The sequence below is a fragment of the Coregonus clupeaformis genome, chromosome 16 (assembly GCF_020615455.1).
Source record: "Coregonus clupeaformis isolate EN_2021a chromosome 16, ASM2061545v1, whole genome shotgun sequence".
Taxonomy (NCBI): domain Eukaryota; kingdom Metazoa; phylum Chordata; class Actinopteri; order Salmoniformes; family Salmonidae; genus Coregonus; species Coregonus clupeaformis.
Genome location: NC_059207.1, coordinates 43764369 through 43788544, shown reverse-complemented (window position 1 = coordinate 43788544; position 24176 = coordinate 43764369). Strand labels below are relative to the sequence as shown.

General features: G+C 42.9%; 1 protein-coding gene and 1 pseudogene across 1 annotated transcript; one reads left to right on the top strand and one right to left on the bottom strand.

Moving 5' to 3' along the window:
* The first annotated feature begins 15601 nt into the window (after positions 1-15601).
* LOC121584963 lies at positions 15602-21985 on the top strand. The gene is made up of 6 exons (XM_041901241.2): positions 15602-15802; positions 17629-17771; positions 17978-18042; positions 18618-18728; positions 19222-19323; positions 21388-21985. Exons 1-6 carry the CDS (start codon positions 15692-15694, stop codon positions 21654-21656), a joined length of 801 nt encoding a protein of 266 aa, XP_041757175.2. The 5' UTR covers positions 15602-15691; the 3' UTR covers positions 21657-21985.
* A 78-nt stretch (positions 21986-22063) lies between these two features.
* On the bottom strand, positions 22064-23362 carry LOC121584962 (annotated as a pseudogene).
* Positions 23363-24176: the final 814 nt, after the last annotated feature.

Below are 24176 nucleotides of genomic sequence, written 5' to 3'. Positions count from 1 at the left end.
AAAAAAAAGTGTAAAGGGAAGCCAGCTTCGATTTTGGCGTCACTCCTATCAAATCTCTTTGAGAGCATACGTCATTGACAGGGAAACTTGAATTGTTGCATCTCGTTGTGTTGTTGTCCTCCGGTGGCTAGCTAGCTAGCTAAAATTGGCCCTTTCCTAAATTGGCCATGGATGGAGATAGGGATTTGGACTTGTGGTTTGATGGAGATAGGGATTTGGACTTGTGGTTTTACTTAATTCTCCAAACTGGTAGCCTAGGACAAATAAAAATGATAGTCATAGACCGTTTCGTCAACATGAAAGAGAGGAGGATGGCATTGGTGTTTCTCTATAAGTAGGGTGGTGTCAACATGTTTTTCTACTTGCACAAACACAGAAATCAGAACCATGGACAGCCACATCATATTTAGTTTACATTGATTGGACTATCTTTTAGTTGTCACTGTATTAGACTAAGCAGAGGTGATTTGATGATGTTGAAATGGTGCTGGAATAGTGGAGGCAGCTCTTGTTTTCTTTGCGACTTGCGGTAACTCTCTGTGGTTCTAAATCAATAGTTGTTTAGTGGTCCGAAAATGTCAGAAACATTAACTTGCTTGACCATGCTGTAGGTCATGAACTGTCTGTTAATGTACATGCAATATACTTTGTGGACTTCACTGGACAGAGGTTGCCATCTGGTTTTGTGATAAAACAAAGGTGTGGTTGAATTTATTATGCCACTGTCGTCTTATTGTCTCTGCCTTTAGGCCTATATATCACGGTCGCAAGGCATATACATTAACAGGTTAATAGAGCAAACAACGCTATTATCACAACACATACACTACCAGTCAAAAGTTTGAACACACCTACCTAAGGGCTTTAATGTATTTTTACTATTTTCTACATTGTAGAATAATAGTGAAGACATCAAAACTATGAAATAACACATGGAATCATGTAGTAACCAAAAAAGTGTTAAACAAATCAAAATATATTTTATATTTGAGATTCTTCAAAGTAGCCACCCTTTGACTTGATGACAGCGTTGCACACTTGGCATTCTCTCAACCTGCTTCATGAGGAATGCTTTTCCAACAGGAGTTCCCACATATGCTGAGCACTTGTTGGCTGCTTTTCCTTCACTCTGCAGTCCAACTCATCCCGAACCATCTCAGTTGGGTTGAGGTCGGGTGATTGTGGAGGCCAGGTCATCTGATGCAGCCCTCCATCACTCTCCTTTGTCAAATAGCCCTTACACAGCCTGGAGGTGTGTTTTGAGTCAAAACAAATGATAGTCCCACTAAGCGCAAACCAGATGGGATGGCGTATCGCTGCAGAATGCTGAGGTAGCCATGCTGGTTAAGTGTGCCTTGAATTCTAAATAAATCAGTGACAGTGTCACCAGCAAAGCACCATCACACCACCTCCTCCATGCTTCACAGTGGGAACTACACATGCAGAGATCATCCGTTCACCTACTCTGCGTCTCACAAAGACACAGCTGTTGGAACCAAAAATCTCAAATTTGGACACATCAGACCAAAGGACAGGTGCTGGACTTCCTGACGGGCCGCCCCCAGGTGGTGAAGGTAGGAAACAACATCTCCACTGATCCTCAACACTGGGGCCCCACAAGGGTGTGTGCTCAGCCTCCTCCTGTACTCCCTGTTCACCCATGACTGCGTAGCCATGCACGCCTCCAACTCAATCATCAAGTTTGCAGACGACACAACAGTAGTAGGCTTGATTACCAACAACAATGAGACAGCCTACAGGGAGGAGGTGAGGGCTGTCGGAGTGTGGTGTCAGGAAAATAACCTCTCACTCAACATCAACAAAATGAAGGAGATGATCGTGGACAGCAGAGGGAGTACCCCCCTATCCACATCGATGGGACAGCAGTGGAGAAGGTGGAAAGTTCCTCGGCATACATATCACTGACAAACTGAAATGGTCCACCCACACAGACAGTGTGGTGAAGAAGGCGCAACAGCGTCTCTTCAACCTCAGGAGGCTGAAGAAATTTGGTCTGTCACCTAAAACCCTCACAAACTTTTACAGATGCACAATTGAGAGCATCCTGTCTGGCTGTATCACCGCCTGGTACGGCAACTGCACCGCCCACAACCGCAGGGCTCTCCAGCGGGTGGTGCGGTCCGCACAACGCATCACCGGGGGACAAACTACCTGCCCTCCAGGACACCTACAGCACCCGATGTCACAGGAAGGCCAAAAAGATAATCAAGGACAACTACCACCCGAGCCACTGCCTTTTCACCCCGCTATCATCCAGAAGGCGAGGTCAGTACAGATGCATCAAGGCTGGGACCGAGAGACTGAAAAACAGCTTCTATCTCAAGGCCATCAGACTGTTAAACAGCCATCACTAGCACAGAGAGGCTGCTGCCTCCATACAGACTTGAAAATCACTGGCCACTTTAATAAATGGAACACTAGTCACTTTAATAATGCCCCTTTCATAACGTTTACATATCTTGCATTACCCATCTCATATGTATAAACTGTATTCTATACTATCTGACAATGCTCATCCATATATTTATATATTCTTATTCCATTCCTTTTCTTCGATTTGTGTGTATTAGGTATTTGTTGTGGAATTGTTAGATATTACTTGCTAGATATTGCTGCACTGTCGGAACTAGAAGCACAAGCATTTCGCTACACTTGCAATAACATCTGCTAACCATGTGTATGTGACCATTAAATTGTCTTTTTTTTATTTTATTTTACATTTACATTTTAGTCATTTAGCAGACGCTCTTATCCAGATCGACTTTACAGTTAGTGAGTGCATACATATTTTTTTTTCATACTGGCCCCCGTGGGAATCGAACCCACAACCCTGGCGTTGCAAGCACCATGCTCTACCAACTTTTACCGGTCTAATGTCCATTGCTCGTGTTTCTTGGCCCAAGCAGGTCTCTTCTTATTGGTGTCCTTTAGTAGTGGTTTCTTTGCAGCAATTCTACCATGAAGGCCTAATTCACGCAGTCTCCTCTGAACAGTTGATGTTGAGATGTGTCTGTTACTTGAACTCTGTGAAGCATTTATTTGGGCTGCAATCTGAGGTGCAGTTAACTCTAATGAACTTATCCTCTGCAGCAGAGGTAACTCTGGGTCTTCCTTTCCTGTGGCGGTCCTCATGAGAGCCAGTTTCATCATAGCGCTTGATGGTTTTTGCGACTGCACATGAAGAAACTTTCAAAGTTCTTGACATGTTCCGTATTGACTGACCTTCATGTCTTAAAGTAATGATGGACTGTCGTTTCTCTTTACTTATTTGAGCTGTTCTTGCCATAATATGGACTTGATATTTTACCAAATAGGGCTATCTTCTGTATAACACCCCTACCTTGTCACAACACAACTGATTGGCTCAAACTCATTAAGAAGGAAATAAATTCCACAAATTAACTTTTAACAAGGCACACCTTTTAATTTAAATGCATTCCAGGTGACTACCTCATGAAGCTGGTTGAGAGAATGCCAAGAGTGTGCAAAGCTGTCATCAAGGCAAAGGGTGGCTACTTTGAAGAATCTCAAATCTCAAATATAAATTATTTGTTTAACACTTTTTTGGTTACTACATGATTCCATATGTGTTATTTCATAATTTTGATGTCTTCACTATTATTCTACAATGTAGAAAATAGTAAAAATAAAGAAAACCCTTGAATGAGTAGGTGTGTCCAAACTTTTGACTGGTACTGTATGTTGCAATGTGTTTTTTTGGGGGGATGGGGGGGGGGGGGTTTGGCTTCCCCAGTGATTTTAGCCACGAACAGCTACTGATCCCAATTCCCTTTCCTTGCAGTTTATTGGCTGGATTCCTCTCCGATTGACCCTTTTTAAAATGGAACTGTGAAGTGTCAGAGGCACAATGTTTAATGGTTTACTTAAAATAAAAATATGATCAAAGGGTCCGTACACACAGCTCACTGAAAAAAAGAATGTACTTTTATTTCTCTCCGGCTTAATCATGGGACATGGCTAAAATGTAGATGTGGTCACTACTATGTAGAACTTTTCATGCAAGCAGATACTGTACAGTAATTTAGTTGCACCAGGGTGCACTAGCATAGCTTTGTGCCGCTCCATGTGTACTGACCCTAACCCTGTTCCATTCTGTTATGCTCTATCTAAAGAATGTCTGTTCTATAGAATATCAACTTGGATTTATGGGAACCAACCACTCGGACAAGACCAGGTGACTCATCCTGAAAGCATTGCTGTGTTATTACACTACCCATTTTTAAAGACAATTTTTATTCTTGCTGTGTCGTTGCCTGGGTATACCCCTTGACAGCCATCTAGTCTCAGGACAACGAAAGCAACAGTTTCATTCCATAATAATGGTATCTGTATTTGTTTTTAGACTTGCATTGACCTTGAGCAGTATTCCATATCTGGGCCTGTGTTGATAGGGGGAAATTAGTGAAGTGGCCAGGGCAGGTGTGTTTGTGTGTGAATCATGATTGCTGTCCAGTATGGAACTGATTGTTCAATAAAACCTTTCCTCAACCTGTTCATCATGCATGCAGTTCTCCTTCGCAACACTGCGAGTGTCAGCAAGATAAATTTTTTACACTTTTAGGCAGTTTCCCAAACCTCTCCTTGAGTAGGCCTCCCCTACCCCCAGTCAGTGTCACTTATTTGATGTATTTCAGTACAAGCACACCTGTTTTAATTATTCAAGTAATCATTAAGCCCTTTATTAGTTGAATCAGGTGTGCTAGTTCTGGAATACAGTACATCAAGTAAGTGGAACAGGCTGGTACTCGAGGAGAGGTTTGTGAAACACTCCGCTAAGGTATTGTCTTTTGTACAACATAATTTCACAGAGGTTTGTGTTGTGAAATTATCTGGTTAATTTTTCATTTAGAAGCCTAAATTGTTTGGTTGCATTCACACAGGCTGCCAAATTCTGATATTTTTTCCACTAATTGGTCTTTTTTCAGAGCTGATCTGATTGGTCACAAGACCAATTAGTGGAAAAAACATTGGAATTGGGCTGCCTGTCTAACCACAGCCTTAAAAAGTAAGTAATTGGTCTGACTGCACATATTTTTGTACCTTTATTGATTTGAATCACACACAAGATATGCTTTCCAGACCTTTGAACTTTGCAGGGCTGCCAACTTTTGAAGAAAGCTTGGAGAGAGATTTGCTATGTGAATTTCATTGCCCCCTGGCACAACCCCTAGACGGGGGACTGTTTTAAAGCTAATTTCCTGCAATTCTACATGTTTTGACATGGCTTAGGTTTATGACCAGGGTGGACATTTTAAAAATTAAAACCACAGGTCAGGTGTATTCAGGATGCTTTGAACATTAAATTAACACTCAAAATTCGACGACTTTGTTACTTTGTGATTTGGGGGGGATTATATTTTAAAGAATGCTAAGATTTTTTAAAGATTTTTTTTAAAATGTGGTTTGACACTATTCATACAGTAATGCAATAAGATAGGGAGAGAGGCCAGTGCTAGAAACAGTGGGAAGGTTGGAAGCAGGGATTGATCGCTGTTCTCAGGTGGAAAGTTGTATGCAACACGTGCTGGGGAGTGTTACCACTACACCAAGGCTCTGCACAGGACATTTTAATGTTGATGGCAGTGGGTAACCAAATCATAGATTGCAGTCTCCTTGTCCATAGACTGCTTTCAAGGTAAGGACACAAACATTTTGTAATTTGGGTGAACTCTCTTTTAAAATAGGGATGGAAGAAAATCCTGCTTGCTCTCCATGAGGGTTGGCCACCCCTGATCTATGTTTCCCAAGTGCTGGGTGATTGAAAATGTTATCACAATGATTTCTCAAAATCATCCAAGCTTCATGAAAAGTCTCATGAATATCAATATTCAGGTGGTTTATGCCTACTAAGGAGATCGATTGGGTATAAGGCCCTGTGATAGACTAGCATCCTGTCCAGGGGGTGTACTTGTACATCAAGCTGCCTCACGCTACAGAAACAGGAGATAGGCTCCTGCCCTATGAGCCGTTCCGGTTTGCGGAAGCCAATTCCCAGTGGGCATACGATGTGATGAAGACGTCTTTTACTGGATGAAATCTGGTCGGGACGTCATATAACCAGATCACAACCAGATTAAGACGTCTTCTTCATGACGTCCTTTTGACGTCATGAAAAATAAGTCTTATTTTGGTTGATATCTGTTTTTTGGTTGAAATCTAATTAAACTACTGACCAGTTATCTAAATGCTACTCAATTAATAGAAACCAATCTATATAAACATGTGCGTAGTGTTCGTGGGCCATGTACCCAATGCATTTAAGACACTAGAACCATTACAATTATTAAAACGTCCATTCATTTTTCAGCAGGGTTGGCATGATTCAGCTTAGCACACTTGGCAAACAACAGCTGGCAGAGCGCACCAAAGCGGGTTAGGGTCTCGTGGCATACTGTACCCAGTCAACACACTGGGCTCGGGCCTATTCCGTTTGAGACCGGGCCGAGCTCTTGCAGAATTATATTACTCTGGGCTCCGGATAATGGTACTCGGGCCGAGTCCACTTCAGCTTATCCGGCCCGATTAACTTTTATAGGAGTAGGGCCATTTTAGGTTTTTATTCGGCAGGTGATGAAATACCAATTTTTTTTAAACAAAGAAATGTGATATACAGTGCCTTCGGAAAGTATTCAGACCCCTTGACGTTACATCCTTATTTTAAAATGGATTAAATAAATAAAATTCCTCAGCAATCTACACACATAATGACAAAGCGATTACAGGTTTTTAGAAATGTTTGCAAATGTATTTTTTTTTTAAGTATTCAGACCCTTTGCTATGAGACTCGAAATTGAGCTCAGGTGCATCCTGTTTCCATTGATCATCCTGGAGATGTTTCTACAACTTGGCTGGAGTCCACCCGTAGTAAATTCAATTGATTGGAAATGATTTGGAAAGGCACACACATGTCTATATAAGGTCCCTCAGTTGACAGTGCATGTCAAAGAAAAAAACAAGCCATGAGGTTGATGGAACTGTCCGTAGAGCTCCGAGACAGGATTGTGTCGAGGCACAGATCTGGGGAAGGGTACCAAAACATTTCTGCAGCATTGAAGGTCCCCAAGAACACAGTGGCCTCCATCATTCTTAAATGGAAGAAGTTTGGAACCATCAAGACTCTTCCTAGAGCTGGCCATCCGGCCAAACTGAGCAATCGGGGGAGAAGGGCCTTGGTCAGGGAGGTGACCAAGAAACCGATGGTCACTCTGACAGAGCTCCAGAGTTCCTCAATGGAGATGGGAGAACCTTCCAGAAGGACAACCATCTCTGCAGCACTCCACCAATCAGGCCTTTATGGTAGAGTGGCCAGACAGAAGCCACTCCTCAGCACATGACAGCCTGCTTGGAGTTTGCCAAAAGGCACCTAAAGACTCTCAGACCATGAGAAACAAGATTGTCTGGTCTGATGAAGCCAAGATTCAACTCCTTGGCCTGAATTCCAAGCGTCACGTCTGGAGGAAACCTGGCACCATCCCTACGGTGAAGCATGGTGGTGGCAGCATCATGCTGTGGGGATGTTTTTCAGCGGCAGGGACTGGGAGACTAGTCAAGATCGAGGCAAAGGTGAATGGAACAAAGTACAGAGAGATCCTTGATGAAAACCTGCTCCAGAGCTCTGAGGACCTCAGACTGGGGCGAAGATTCACCTTCCAACAGGACAACGACCCTAAGCACACAGCCAAGACAACGCAGGAGTGGCTTCGGGACAAGTCTCTGAATGTCCTTGAGTGGCCCAGCCAGAGCCCGGACTTGAACCCGATGGAACATCTCTGGATTTGATTTGATTTGAAAATAGCTGTGCAACAACGCTCACCATCCAACCAGCTTGAGAGGATCTGCAGAGAAGAATGGGAGAAACACCCCAAATACAGGTGCGCCAAGCTTGTAATGTCATACCCAAGAAGACTCGAGGCTGTAATCACTGCCAAAGGTGCTTCAATACTTATGTAAATGTGATATTTCAGTTGTTTATTTTTAATAAATTTGCAAAAATGTCTAAAACCTAGTTTTTGCTTTGTCATTATGGGGTATTGTGTGTAGATTGATAAGGGGTAAAAAACGATTTAATCCATTTTAGAATAAGGCTGTAACGTAACAAAATGTGGAAAAAGTCAAGGGGTCTGAATACTTTCCGAATGCACTGTACCATTTCCAAACTTTTGACTGGTACTGTGTGTATATATATATATATATATATATATAAAATTTCTACATTGTAGAATACTAGTGAAGACATCAAAACTATGAAATAACCACATTTGGAATCATGTAGTAACCAAAAAAGTGTTAAACAAATCAAAATATATTTGAGATTTGAGATTCTTCAAATAGCCACCCTTTGCCTTAATGACAGCTTTGCACACTCTTGGCATTCTATCAACCAGCTTCATGAGGTAGTCACATGGAATGCATTTCAATTAACAGGTGTGCCTTAAAAGTTAATTTGTGGAATTTCTTTCCTTCTTAATGCGTTTGAGCCAATCAGTTGCGTTGTGACAAGGTAGGGGGGGTATACTGAAGATAGCCGTATTTGGTAAAAGACCAAGTCCATATTATGGCAAGAACAGCTCAAATAAGCAAAGAGAAACAACAGTCCATCATTACTTTAAGACATGAATTTCAGTCTATCCGGAAAATTTCAAGAACTTTGAAGGTTTCTTCAAGTGCAGTCACAAAAACCATCAAGCGCAATGATGAAACTGGCTCTCATGAGGACCGCCACAGGAATGGAAGACCCAGAGTTACCTCTGCTGCAGAGGATAAGTTCATTAGAGTTACCAGCCTCAGAAATTGCAGCCCAAATAAATGCTTCACAGAGTTCAAGTCACAGACACATCTCAACATCAACTGTTCAGAGGGGACTGTGTGAATCAGGCCTTTATGGTCGAATTGCTGCAAGGAAACCACTCCTAAACGACACCAATAAGAAGAAGAGACCTGCTTGGGCCAAGAAACATGATCAATGGACATTAGACCGGTGGAAATTTGTCCTTTGGTCTGGAGTACAAATTTGAGATTTTTGGTTCCAACCGCCGTGTCTTTGTGAGACGCGGTGTGGGTGAACGGATGATCTCCACATATGTAGTTCCCACTGTAAAGCATGGAGGAGGAGGTGTTATGGTGTGGGGGTGCTTTGCTGGTGACACGGTCTGTGATTTATTTAGAATTCAAGGCACACTTAACCAGCATGGCTACCACAGCATTCTGCAGCGATACGCCATCCCATCTGGTTTGGGCTTAGTGGGACTATCATTTGTTTTTCAACAGGACAATGACCCAACAAACCTCCAGGCTGTGTAAGGGCTATTTTACCAAGAATGAGAGTGATGGAGTGCTGCATCAGATGACCTGGCCTCCACAATCCCCTGACCTCAACCCAATTGAGATGGTTTGGGATGAGTCGGACGGCAGAGTGAAGGAAAAGCAGCCAACAAGTGCTAAGCATATGTGAGAACTCCTTTAAGACTGTTGGAAAAGCGTTCCAGGTGAAGCTGGTTGAGAGAATGCCAAGAGTGTGCAAAGCTGTCATCAAGGCAAAGGGTGGCTACTTTGAAGAATTTCAAATATATTTAATTTGTTTAACACTTTTTTGGTTACTACATGATTCCATATGTGTTATTTCATAATTTTGATGTCTTCACTATTATTCTACAATGTAGAAAATAGTAAAAATAAAGAAAACCCTTGAATGAGTAGGTGTGTCCAAACTTTTGACTGGTACTGTATATATCTGTTACTGTATGTCATTTTGCTTTAAAAAAATTATACAATTAATAAAAGTCTTCAAACAGTAACTCATGTTTCATGGCAACTGTTTATGGTGAATGAGAGACACCACCAAAAATATTTTTCCCTTAAGAGTTATATTTAGGGGACTTTTCATCTTTAAAGAAAGCCAAAGTTGATAGGAAAAAAGATACATTTCAAACTCCAGTCAAGACTTTTAACCATCTAAGCTGTCTCACTATGCTGTGCGCTTTAATAGTCATTTGAAATTGAATACATTATACAACCTGTTGTTTTTCATGGGGGAATCCCCTGGGTATTACATAAGATAGAGAGCAGCTCTAGATCTATACAGAGCTGACCCTTCCCAACACAACCACCTTCCCTCTATTCCATAATCCCTCTTCACCATCCCCCCCATGAAGAGGTGGTCTGCTGTGGCTGTAGTACCATTCACAGTGTCTCTGCTTTTTCTCTATATACACTACAAGACCAAAAGTATGTGGACACTTGCTCGTCGAACATCTCATTCCAAAATCATTGCCATTAATATAAAGTTGGTCCCCCCTTTGCTACTATAACAGCCTCCACTCTTCTGGGAAGGCTTTCCACTACATGTTGGAACATTGCTGCGGGGACTTGCTTCCATTCAGCGTTAAGATTTCCCTTCACTGTAACTAAATGGCCTAGCCCAAACCATGAAAAACAGCCCCAGACCATTATTCCTCCTCCATCAAACTTTACAGTTGGCACTATGCATTGGGGCAGGTAGCGTTCTCCTGGCATCCGCCAAACCCAGATTTGTCCATCGGACTGCCGGATAGTAAAGCGTGATTCATCACTCCAGAGAACGCGTTTCCACTGCTCCAGAGTCCAATGTCGGCGAGCTTTACACCACTTCAGCTGACGCTTGGCATTGCGCATGGTGATCTTAGGCTTGTGTGCGGCTGCTCGGCCATGGAAACCCATTTCATTAAGCTCCCGACGAACAGTTATTGTGCTGACGTGCTTCCAGAGGCAGTTTGGAACTCGGTAGTGAGCAGCGGTGTAAAGTACTTAAGTAAAAATACTTTTAAGTACTACTTAAGTAGTTTTTTGGGGTATCTGTACTTTACTATTTATATTGTTGATAACTTTTACTTTTACTCCACTACATTCCTAAAGAAAATAATGTACTTTTTACTCCATACAGTGTTCGAGTGTGCCCCTGTCTGTCCGTAATAACAAATAATACGAAAATCGTGCAGTCTGGTTTGCTTAATATAAGGAATTTGATGTATAGCTTTTACTTTGTACTTTTACTCAAGTATGACAATTGAGTACTTTTTCTACCACTGTATTTAAGTACATTTAAAACCAGATACTTTTAGACTTTTACTCAAGTAGGATTTTACTGGGTAACTTTCACTTTTACTTGAGTCATTTTCTGTTACGGTATCTTTACTTTTACTCACTGGTAGTGAGTGTTGGAACCCATTCTGTGAGCTTGTGTGGCCTACCACTTCACGGCTGAGCCATTGTTGCTTCTAGACGTTTCCACTTCACAATAAAAGCACTTACAGTTTCCCCTTCACAATAACGGCACATTCAGTTGACCGGGGCAGCTCTAGCAGGGCAGAAATTTGATGAACTGACTTGTTGCACGGTGCCACGTTGAAAGTCACTGAGCTCATCAGTAAGGCCATTCTACTGCCAATGTTTGTCTATGGAGATTGCATGGCGGTGTGCTCGATTTTATACACCTGTCAGCAATGGGTGTGGCTGAAATAGCTGAATCCACTCATTTGAAGGGGTATCCACATACTTTTGTATATATAGTGTATAAACACACTGTATATCATTCACTATGGCTGTCCAGCTGGTGGTAGCTCTCCTGGCTCTAGCCTCTCTGAGTGTACCTGACTGTAATGAACTGGTCAAACCCCTGGAGGACCGCAGCTCAGTAAGTGCTCTGGTTAATAAAGCTTGAATGATGATCATTGTCAAGGGGATCATGTAAATCAAGTGCAAAATTATATGCAGCTGAAATACTGTGCTAGAATAGGACGATCTCAGTCAGTAGGGACAGGGTTTACAAAGCAGTACCAATTATCAACAGAAGTTGTGTAATGTTTTCAGTTCAGGTTCACCTTTAAACTGAATTCCCACAGTTTGTGTCCCTCCTACAGCCAGATAAGCATTAAAACAGACACTGTTTGTATAATCTTTGTCTCTCATAGATATAAGTAAAGGAGATGTTCAGTATACACTAGAATAACTATAGCTGGCATTGATGCTACTCAAGTGAGTATAGAAAGTCCAGGAAGCGCCAGGACCGTCTCCTAAAGTTGATTCAGCTGCAGGATCGGGGCACCACCAGTGCAGAGCTTGCTCAGGAATGGCAGCAGGCAGGTGTGAGTGCATCTGCACGCACAGTGAGGCGAAGACTTTTGGATGATGGCCTGGTGTCAAGAAGGGCAGCAAAGAAGCCACTTCTCTCCAGGAAAAACATCAGGGACAGACTGATATTCTGCAAAAGGTACAGGGATTGGACTGCTGAGGACTGGGGTAAAGTCATTTTCTCTGATGAATCCCCTTTCCGATTGTTCGGGGCATCTGGAAAACACCTTGTCCGGAGAAGACAAGGTGAGTGCTACCATCAGTCCTGTGTCATGCCAATAGTAAAGCATCCTGAGACCATTCATGTGTGGGGTTGCTTCTCAGCCAAGGGAGTGGGCTCACTCACAATGTTTGCCTAAGAACACAGCCATGAATAAAGAATGGTACTAACACATCCTCCGAGAGCAATTTCTCCCAACCATGCTAGAACAGTTTGGTGACGACCAATGCCTTTTCCAGCATGATGGAGCACCTTGCCATGAGGCAAAAGTCATAACTAAGTGGGGAACTTAGCTCAGGGAACAAAACATTGCATTTTTGGGTCCATGGCCAGGAAACTCCCAAGACCTTAATCCCATTGAGAACTTGTGGTCGATCCTCAAGAGGCGGGTGGACAAACAAAAACACACAAATTCTGACAAACTCCAAGCATTGATTATGCAAGAATGGGCTGCCATCAGTCAGGATGTGGACCAGAAGTTAATTGACAGCATACCAGGGCGGATTGCAGAGGTCTTGAAAAAGAAGGGTCAACACTGCAAATATTGACTCTTTGCATAAACTTAATGTAATTGTCAATAAAAGCCTTTGACACTTATGCCTTCTTGTAGGCTGTTTCGTCGTTGTTGGTAATCAGGCCTACCACTTTCGTGTCACCAACAAACTTGATGATTGAGTTGGAGTCGTGCGTGGCCAAGCAGTCATGGGTGAACAGGGAGTACAGGAGGGGGCTGAGCACACACCCCTGGGGGGCTCCCGTGTTGAGGATTTGCATGGCAGATGTGTTGTTGCCTTCCCTCACCACCTGGGGTCGTCTCGTCAGTAAATCTAGGACCCAGTTGCACAGGGAAGAGTTCAGATCCAAGGCCCTGAATTTAGTGATGAGCTTGGAGAGCACTATGGTGTTAAAAGCTGAGCTATAGTCGATGAACAGCATTCTCACATATACTGCATTCGGAAAGTATTCAGATCCCTTGACTTTTTCCACATTTTGTTACATTACAGCCTTATTCTAAGATGGATTAAATTGTTTTTATTACTCATCAATCTACACACAATAACCCATAATGACAAAGCAAAAATAGGTTTATTAAATATAAAAAACGGAAATTTGACATTTACATAAGTATTCAGAGCCTTTCCTCAGTACTTTGTTGAAGCACCTTTGGCAGCGATTACAGTCTAGAGTCTACTTGGGTAGGACACTACAAGCTTGGCACACCTGTATTTGGGGAGTTTCTCCCATTCTTCTCTGCAGATCCTCTCAAGCTCTGTCAGGTTGGATGGGGAGCGTCGCTGCACAGCTATTTTCAGGTGTCTCCAGAGATGTTCGATCGGGTTCAAGTCCGGGCTCTGGCTGGGCGACTCAAGGACATTCAGAGTCCCGAAGCCACACCTGCGTTGTCTTGGCTGTGTGCTTAGGGTTGTTGTCCTGTTGGAAGGTGAACCTTCGTCCCTGTCTGAGGTCCTGAGCGCTCTGGAGCAGGTTTTCATCAAGGATCTCTCTGTACTTTGCTCCGTTCATCTTTCCCTCGATCCTGACTAGTCTCCCAGTCCCTGCCGCTGAAAACCATCCCCACAGCATGATGCTGCCACCACCATGCTTCACCGTAGGGATGGTGCCAGGTTTCCTCCAGATGTGACGCTTGGCATTCAGGCCAAAGAGTTCAATCTTGGTTTCATCAGACCAGAGAATCTTGTTTATCTTGTTTTGAGTCCTTTAGGTGCCTTTTGGCTAATTCTAAGCGTGTGGCTTCCGTCTGGCCACTCTACCATAAAGGCCTGATTGGTGGAGTGCTGCAGAGATGGTTGTCCTTCTGGAAGGTTCACCCATCTCCATATATGAACTCTGGAGCTCTGTCAGAGTGACCATCGGGTTCTTGGTCACCTCCCTGATCAAGGCCCTTCTCACCTGATTGCTCAGTTTGGCCGGGCGGCCAGCTCTAGGAAGAGTCTTGGTGGTTCCAAACATTTTCTATTTAAGAATGATGGAGGCCACTGTGTTCTTGGGGACCTTTAATACTGCAGAAATTCTTTGGTACCCCTCCCCAGAAAATGTTGAGTCTCAAAGCAAAGGGTCTGAATACTTATGTAAATAAGGTATCTGTTTTTTATTTTTAATACATTTGCAAACATTTCTACAAACCTGTTTTTGCTTTGTCATTATGGGGTATTGTGTGTAGATTGCTGAGGAAATTGTTTTATTTAATCCATTTTAGAATAACATAATAATAATAACATAATATGCCACTTAGCAGACGCTTTTATCCAAAGCAACTTACAGTCATGCCGGCATACATTTTTGTGTATGGGTGGTCCCGGGGATCGAACCCACTACCTTGGCGTTACAAGCGCCGTGCTCTACCAGCTGAGCTACAGAGGACCAGGAATAAGTCTGAAACGTAAAAAAATGCGGAAAAAGTCAAGGGGTCTGAATAATTTCCGAAGGCTCTGTATGTCATAATCTGGGGCCTCTTTCATTGAAATGGAAAATTGGAAAATAAATTGGAACTGGAGGAAATATATATTTGTTTACTTGCTACCTGTTTCAGTATTTCATTCAAAGTTTCCATGTAGCCCTCACCCTGCATTTATTTATTGGTTCCTAGTGGTCAGCATATTGTTACATCTTTATGCCAAATGAGACAAAAGCTAGGGCACAACAAAACATTTCAAAGAGAAGCTCTTTTGTTTTGGGATTAAGGCAGTTGGTTGCCAGGTAACTCATGAGAAAGTGTAAGACCTCATATGCACAGAATCCATGTGCACATACACCAAACCAAGGGCTGCCTCCCTCTTCATCCTGCTATGTTGTTTTTACTGTAGTCCTATTCCAAACCAGACACAATGTACATGCTATTGATAATTTAATTAATTATTTAGCTTGTTCCTACTTGTTGTAACAAAAGTTACTTCAAACAAAAGCAAGTGAGAGAGGCCCTTTTCACCATACTGTGGATGTTATCATTTAGCTGGTATCCAGGCTTTGAATTCATTCAAGGACAATAGTCCCAAACAGAAGCTTCTATTTAGAGTGCTCTGGTCCCTAGCTAATAGATGGTGCCTACTCAGTCAGGGAGGGGACATCTATTCAGAGTTATATAAGACAAGTCTGGATATGAATGCTGATTTAGCCCTCCATTTACCCATTGAAGCATGTTTAAAACCTCCCCTCTTCCTCCTCCTCCTCCTCCTCCTCCACATTGCCCCTTATGCAACAGTGTTTTTGTCTAAGCCTCTGGGAGGCATATGCCCCAGCAGTAGAGGTGTTCTGCTCTGGTTGTACTGTACGATCGTCCTCAGTGTCTCTGCTCCATCTCTCTCGATGGCTGTTCAGCTGGTTGTAGCTCTCCTGGCTCTAGCCTCTCTAAGTGCGGCATCTGCACCGGACTGTAAAGAACTGGTCAAACCCCTGGTACTGGAGGACCATACCGAGGTAAGTTGTGATCATAATACTAAATATTATATTTTGAACCTAATCAATTTTTCTCAGATGACACCCTACTCCCTATCCGGCAAAACTACTTTGGCCGGAGCCAAAGACTGGGGAATAGGGTGCCTAAGACACAGCCATTTATTTTTCACTGTTTTGGACAGTATTTTTGTATTTATTAGGATCCCCAATTACTCTTCCTGGGGTCCAAAACAGGAAACGCAACAAATAAAATAAAGAACATACATAGCACTACATTTACATTTCAATTTAACCATTCAGCAGACGCTCCCATCCAGAGCGACCCACAGTTAGTGCATTCATCTTAAGATAGCCAGGCGAGACAACCACATATCACAGTCATATCCCAACCACGTATCACATACATAATGCAATGCAAAATACAGTACAAAATGCATAATAATGTCTGTGTCTCTTCACAGTTCTCGTCGTGCCGTAAAGTGCTATTTTATCTGTTCTTTGAATCAGGTTTTATTGCTAGCTTGAGTTACCTGGGGTGGCAGAGAGTTCCATGTAGTCACGGCTCTATTAATACTGTGTGTTTCCCAGCCTCTGTTCTGGACCTGGGGACTGTGAAGAGACCTCTGGTTGCATGTCTTGTGTGATACCGATGAGTGTCTGAACTGTGTGCCAACTGCTTGAACAAACAGTTCGGTACCTTCAACACCTCGCACAAAGACCAATAGTGATGCAGTCGATCTCTCCTCAACTTTGAGCCAGGAGAGATTGACATGCATGTCATTCGTCCTCCGTGTACATCTAAGTGCAATACGTGCTCCTCTGTTTTGGACCAACTGCAATTTGCCTATTTCCGTCTTTGCCGCACCTGACTACACAACTGGACAGTAGTCCAGGTGTGACAAAACTAGGGTCTGGTTGACTGAGATCATTTTTTATTTTATTTTTAACCTTTATTTAACTAGGCAAGTCAGTTAAGAACAAATTCTAATTTACAATGACGGCCTACACCGGCCAAACCCGGACGACGCTGGGCCAATTGTGCGCCACCCTTTGGGACTCCCAATCACGGCCGGATGTGATACAGCCTGGAATCGAACCAGGGGGTCTGTAATGACGCCTCAAGCACTGAGATGCAGTGCCTTAGACCGCTGCGCCACTCGAGAGATAAAGAAAGCAGAGCAACGCCTTATCATAGACAGACCTCATCCCATTTTAGTAACCGTTGAGTCGATATGTTTTGACCATGATAGCTTGTCATCTAGGGTGACACCCAGCAGTTTAGTCTCTTCAACTTCCTCAATAGCCACATTATTCAATAATAGATCCAGATGAGGACTAGGGTTGTGTGAGTGATTTATCCCAAAAAGTATGCTTTTAGTTTTTAAGATATTTAGCACCAGCTTATTGCTAGTTACCCATTCTAAAACTGACTGGAGCGCTATGTTAACGGTGTCAGTTATTTATTTTACTGTTGCAACCGACGTGTATACTGTTGAGTCATCAGCGTACATAGACACACAGGCTTTATTCAAGGTCAGTGGAAGGTCATTAGTAAACACCGAAAATAATAATGGTCCAAGCCGGCTGCCCTGTGGTACTCCACGATCAACCAAATTTGTATTAAAGAGGCTTCCATTAAAGAAAACCCTGTGTGTTCTGTTGTATAGGTAACTGTACATCCATGATAAGGCAGAGGATGTTAATCCATAACACCTATGTTTTTTTGTTTTGTTTTTTACTATACTACCCATGTGTTTCTTCCAACTTCAAATGGTCCAAATTGGGTTAAGGATGCTGCAATTAGATGGTATGAAACTCATGTGTTTTTCCTTGTCTGTGACTGGCAGCTCTATGGCAAATGGGTGTATGTGATGGGGTCTGCAGATCATTTATTCTTCCAAAATGCTTTGGGGACTCTGAAAAGCTCCTGGATAGACCTGTCGGCTACATCTGACCATAAAGTAGTCACCCTAAGATGGGGAGACCGCATGTAAGTCTGGCTATGTTGTGGATATGAATGCAGACTTTAATGAATGTCATAGTAATTTGGAATTGGCTTTAGTAAATATCAGGAAAGTATGTGCAATGGTAGACATTTAATTTCACCTTTCTCTGAAAGCAAAGACAATGTTTCAAATTGGCACCTAAGCAATTAATCATACTATATGCTAACACGTTTTCCTAAATATCCATCAGTGATGGCAAATGCGTCGTGGGTAAAACACATGCTACCATCTCCGGCACCACTTCCACAGTTCACAGTAAGTGACTTGTGCTCTACTAGCCTGGTTGCCATATTTGTCTGTGCTTTAGCCAACACCCTCCTCTGGCGTTGTTATGCAAAATAGGACATCGACAAAGGAGCAAGTTGGCTGAAGCAGAAACAATCTGGCAACCTGGCTAGTGCTCTACATCTAAGTGATGAAAACATTAGCTGCTCAATAAGAGAGGGGCTTTATCCACTTTCCTATTTATTGTGTGTATTGCCTTGTCATTATGCCATGTTATGTCTTCCCTGTATGTCATCATGTGCCTGTAAAGATACAAATAAAATGTACTGTTACTTTATTTTACAGTCCGAAATTTTTCTGGTACTTGGAAATGACATGGTAAACATGTAGCAACATTATAATTGCCTAATAATTTATTTGGTAGTCACTGAAACAAGCACCAAAAAGTAACCTGCCATTTGGTAGAAGGTACTTACCAAGTGTGTTGAATTCATGGTAGTATGCATGTACTGTAACAGTTGAAGCAGGACAAAAAAAAAGCGTTACCAAATGTCCTAATCATAATGGATAATAAGGCATTCTATTTTATTTTGTGGCTCCCACAGTTCATTTGTCTGAACACAAAGGCCAGTACCTGGAGACCTGCCCTAACTGCCTGCTATGGTCAGACACATCTCGTAATGGAGACATCACTGGCAGATACCTGCTCCTGTTCAGTAAGTCCAATCAATCAATCAATCAATCAATTGATTTGAGTAAGTCCATCCCCAAAATTGTCTGGACCCATCTGGATGTGCTTTAACCAACTCCTAACTGCTGGTTTGGTTCAGTGTCATGTGCAAAATGTATGGCATGACAACGATAGTCAGAGGAGTTGGCTTAAGCACATACAGATCTGGGATCAGGCTACCCCCCACTTATTGACGTTGATAAATAGTAGCAGTTTAGGCATGCTATACTACAGACAAAGCATTGTGAAAGCCTGGAGTTGACCCTACATCAATAAGGTGTTGAAACAGTATCTTTCTGTCAAAGGGATCAGTCACTATTTCAGAACCAGTGAGATATATGCATTGCTTTGGAAGACTTAATGGAAGATGAGCCATCTGTTGTCTGTTACCAGCCCTAAAATATTACACAAGCAAGATACTGTAGGTCAGCTCATCAGCCTCTCTCTCTCTCTCTCTCTCTCTCTCGCTCGACTCTCAGCAAGGACAGGGAAAATGGATCCCACATACCTGGACACCTATAAGAAACAGGCAGAGTGTCTGAACTTCCCAGAGAAACATCAGACCTACGATGGAAAAACAGGTCAGGGGTTCTCTTTGCTCCTCCTCCTCCTCATCTTTTATAGATGCTGAAAAATCTACAAAAGGTGAAACTTGTGTGTTTGAGGGAAGTTAAATCATATGAGCAGTCACAAGTTCCTATTTAAATGTATCTTGTGCAGACAGAGAAAACGATGGCCATTCCATTGTCAGGATCTAGTTCCATAGAAATACAGGCTCATATTGTTTTCAGCATCTTTAAAGGCCCAATGCAGTCAAAATTCAGTTCTTTCTGTGTTTTGTATAATATTGTACAACAGCTGATGAAACTAACACTGTAAAAGTGTGAAGAAATTTGAACAGTGTTATTTCCTGATAGTTGCTGGTTGAAAATACAATTTACAAAGGGCTTTCTTATCAGCAGGTTTTGCATGGGTGGAGTTTTGTTAATATAAACCAATAACAAAGAGTTCCAAACCTCTCTGCCAATAACAGCTAGTTTTCAGATTACATACACTATTACAGCACTATTACAGCAAGGTTCTTAATTGTTACCCAGAAATTATTTTAATATTGAGATAACGATGGCTGCATTGGGCCTTTAAGAGCTGAGTTGCAATTAGGCCTACTGCAAAGACCAATGACAATGGCCGTTATCACAGGCCAACCATGGACTACTGCTTCACTGTGACAGAATCATGCAAAACCACAAGGGGGAGACATCACTAGCATAATATACACTGAGCATATAAATCACTTCCATGACATAGATTGGCCAGGTGAATCCAGGTGAAAGCTATGATCCCTTATTGATGTCACTTGTTAAATCCACTTCAAATCAGTGTAGATGAAGGGGAGGAGACAGGTTAAAGAAGGATTTGTAAGCCTTGAGACAACTGAGACATGGATTGTGTATGTGTGCCATTCAGAGGGTGAATGGGCAAGACAAAAAATGTAAGTGCCTTTGAACAAGGTATGGCATTAGGTGCCAGGCCAGGCATACCGGTTTGTGTCAAGAACTGCAACGCTGCTGGGTTTTTCATGCTCAACAGTTTCCCGTGTGTATCAAGAATGGTCCACCACCCAAAGGACATCCAGCCAACTTGACACAACTGTGGGAAGCATTGAAGTAAACACAGGCCAGCATCCCTGTGACACTGAGAAGTGGTACATCCATAATATCCTCAGTTTTATCCCAAAACATGTAGATGCATGCCAGCAAAGCCACTACACAACACAACACTAAACAATACATTAATTGCACTATTTTAATGTTAATTAATTTATTATTTATTTAACCAGGTAAGCCAGTTGAGAACAAGTTCTCATTTACAACTGCGACCTGGCCAAGATAAAGCAAAGCAGTGCGATAAAAACAACACAGAGTTACATATGGGGTAAACGAAACGTATAGTCAATAACACAATAGAAAATCTATATATAGTGTGTGCAAATGTAGTAAGTTTTAGTATTAACACTGGAATGATAGATGTGCAAATAGAGATACTGGGGTGCAAATTAGCAAAATAAATAACAATATGGGGATGAGGTAGTTGGGTGGGCTAATTACAGATGGGCTGTGTACAGGTGCAGTGATTGGTAAGCTGCTCTGACAACTGATGCTTAAAGATAGTGAGGGAGATAAGAATCTCCAGCTTCAGAGATGTTTGCAGTTCGTTCCAGTCATTGGCAGCAGAGAACTGGAAGGAATGGCGGCCAAAGGAGGTGTTGGCTTTGGGGATGACCAGTGAGATATACCTGCTGGAGCGCATACTATGAGTGGGTGTTGCTATGGTGACCAATGAGCTAAAATAAGGCGGGGATTTGCCTAGCAGTGATTTATAGATGACCTGGAGCCAGTGGGTTTGGCGACGAATATGTAGTGAGGACCAGCCAACAAGAGCTGCCTTACATGAGAAAGCAAAAAAGAGACCATGTTTGTATGCGGCTTTATTAATTCAATGACATATATATATTTTTTTTTTTACATTGTTTGCAAACTGATGTGTGACATGTATTAATGGCCAAATAACATGCAATTTTACTTTTTTTGCCCTGAATGATGGGTCGCCACTGAATATCCTCACACTTTCTCTCTGTATTTCAGAGCTGTGCCCTGATGACAAGGAGAAGGTGGTGGAGGAGGAGATTATGGAGGAGAAGCAGGCTACGGAGGAGGCGAAGACTACAGAGGAAGAGAAGGCTACAGAGGAAGAGAAGACTACAGAGGAAGAGAAGACTACAGAGGAAGAGAAGACTACAGAGGAAGAGAAGACTACAGAGGAAGAGAAGACTACAGAGGAAGAGAAGACTACGGAGGAAGAGAAGGCTACAGAGGAAGAGAAGACTACAGAGGAAGAGAAGACGACGAAGTGAACAAGAGAACCTCACTGTGTTGCCCAACGAAACCTCCCTTTAGTGGAACTTTGATCCCATAACCACTAACCAAATACCACTCGTACTTCCATGCACTTTAAATTATGTCTTACATATACTGTATATGCGTCTTTAAATAATGTCTTACATACACATGACAAGTTCTATGTGCTGTGATATTACCATGTAATGTTAAAAAATGCTAATGTTTTAACCAATGAACTGTTTTCATGTCTTTTTACTGTTTATTTGATAACAGTTCAAGGTATCTTATATAACAAAATATGACTGTTCAAACAAATACATTTAAATAAAGACATTCAACCTTGTAACTTTTTTCCTTTGAAGTTATAAGATCTGAATAAAATGTAACACTGGCTGTACAATGGAAAACTTCCTGTACACATCTAGGTTACTTGGGCTATATTGAGAAGTGAGTTAAAGGAAAATTCCACTAAAAAATGTGTTTCATTAGTCCACCGTTGATACGGTCCCAAAATGTTTTGCATGTCAGCAATCAAGTTTTCAAGATATAGAACTTTCAAAATAGGGGCTGCCGCCTGTCTCTGGCATGAACCAGAGTAGTAGATGAGGGGTCCAGGCAGCAGCTGAGGCTGCCCACACACGGACAGGTAGGCCTGGTAGGAGCTGCCGCTGTGTCCATGGGCCAGCTTGAGGTAGTGCACCAGGAGAGGGACATTGGTGGGGGTGAAGCAGGCCAAACACCACCAGCACCGTCACTGCCATCACCACCGCCCGCGTCTTCCTGGAGTGGTTCTCCATGTTGGCCACGGTCAGGGCCTGCATGATGCGGACGTAGCACACGGCGGTGAACACCAGAGGGATGAAGAAGAAGATGGAGGAGTAGATGGGGACGAAGTAGAGGTAGTAGGCACGGAGCTTGTCTTAGTCCTGCATGTCGTGGCAGGTGGTGATGCCCATGTCCGGGAGGTGGATGGTCTGTCTGGAGAGGAGGTGGGGGTCACTCCTCCCATTGCCAATAGCCGCATGACCCCACAGATCACAACGGCCGTCTGAGGACTATGCCAGGTAAGAGAGTCCATGGGGTAGACCACGGCCGGGAAGCGGTTGATGCTGATGCACATCATGAGTAGGACGGAGCAGTACATGTTGCAGTATAAGGCTGCCGTCACCAGACGACACATGAAGGCAGCGTAGAGCCAGTCGTTGCCATGGAAATGGTAGGAGATCCTGAATGGGAGCAGCAGGGCGAAGAGCAGGTTGGCACTGGCCAGGTTCAGGATGTAGATCACCGCCGGCTTCCTGGAGGAAGCTGCGGGTCTCCTCGGGGAGATGATGATCTTCGTGGAGTGGCGAGGGCCGTGCTCTTGCTTCCTCATAGGCTCCTGGCCCATCCCTGAGCCACTGCCCTCCTGTAAGTTCAGCCCTGGGTAGTCGATGGGGTTGTCAGCCACCGAAAGGAAGAACGCTGCAAACGGCCTCAGGTTGAGTCTGAGGAGACAGACAATGGGAGCTGAGTAACATATTACATTACGTAAACATGTGTACAAAGTGCCTAATTAATGGCTGGATGAGAAACCGTAACTTCATGGTGTGCAACACACGCCTCACTGTAAACATTTAAAGCTGGTAGTGATATAGCAAGCAAGCCACAGCAGACAATTAAGTGTAGGGGTAGAGTGGGGTAAGTTGAGCCAAAGCGTTAGTTTAGCCACCCCTTGTTTCTAGGAAACCATACACAAAATGAATCATGTGACCAAATATTTAAGAAGCGGTCATCATTTCATGGAGTTTGTAAAGTTAGGTCCCCAAAAAAATATTTGTACAAAGTGAAATGAATGTGTTATAGGTTTCATGATGCTTGTATCTAAACCAAAGTAGATACTTTTAAGATTGTTCTATAAGCTACAACATGAGGTCCTAAACCTAGCAAAGTGCATCCTAAACTTAGCAAAGTGCATCCAAGCTGTGTTGGGTAACATAGTCAAAATGTTTGCCATGGGGTAAGTGGCGCAGTTGTGAGTGGCGTGGGGTGAGTGGCGTAGTGGTCTAAGCCACTGCATCGCAGTGCTAGCTGTGCCACTAGAGATCCTGGTTCGAATCCAGGCTCTGTTGTAGCCGGCCGCGACCGGGAGACCCATGGGGCGGCGCACAATTGGCACAGCGTCGTCTAGGGTAGGGGAGGGAATGGCTGGCAGGGGATGTAGCTCAGTTCGTAGAGCATGGCGTTTGCAACGCCAGGGTTGTGGGTTCGATTCCCACGGGGGGTATGAAAAAATAAAAAATAACATTAAAAATAAAAATAATGTATGGACGCTCTGGATAAGAGCATCTGCTAAATGACTAAAATGTAAAAATGTAAGTTGAGCCAATGGCCACCATACAGTGAGGGAAAAAAGTATTTGATCCCCTGCTGATTTTGTACGTTTGCCCACTGACAAAGACATGATCAGTCTATAATTTTAATGGTAGGTTTATTTGAACAGTGAGAGACAGAATAACAACAAAAAAATCCAGAAAAACACATAAAAAATGTTG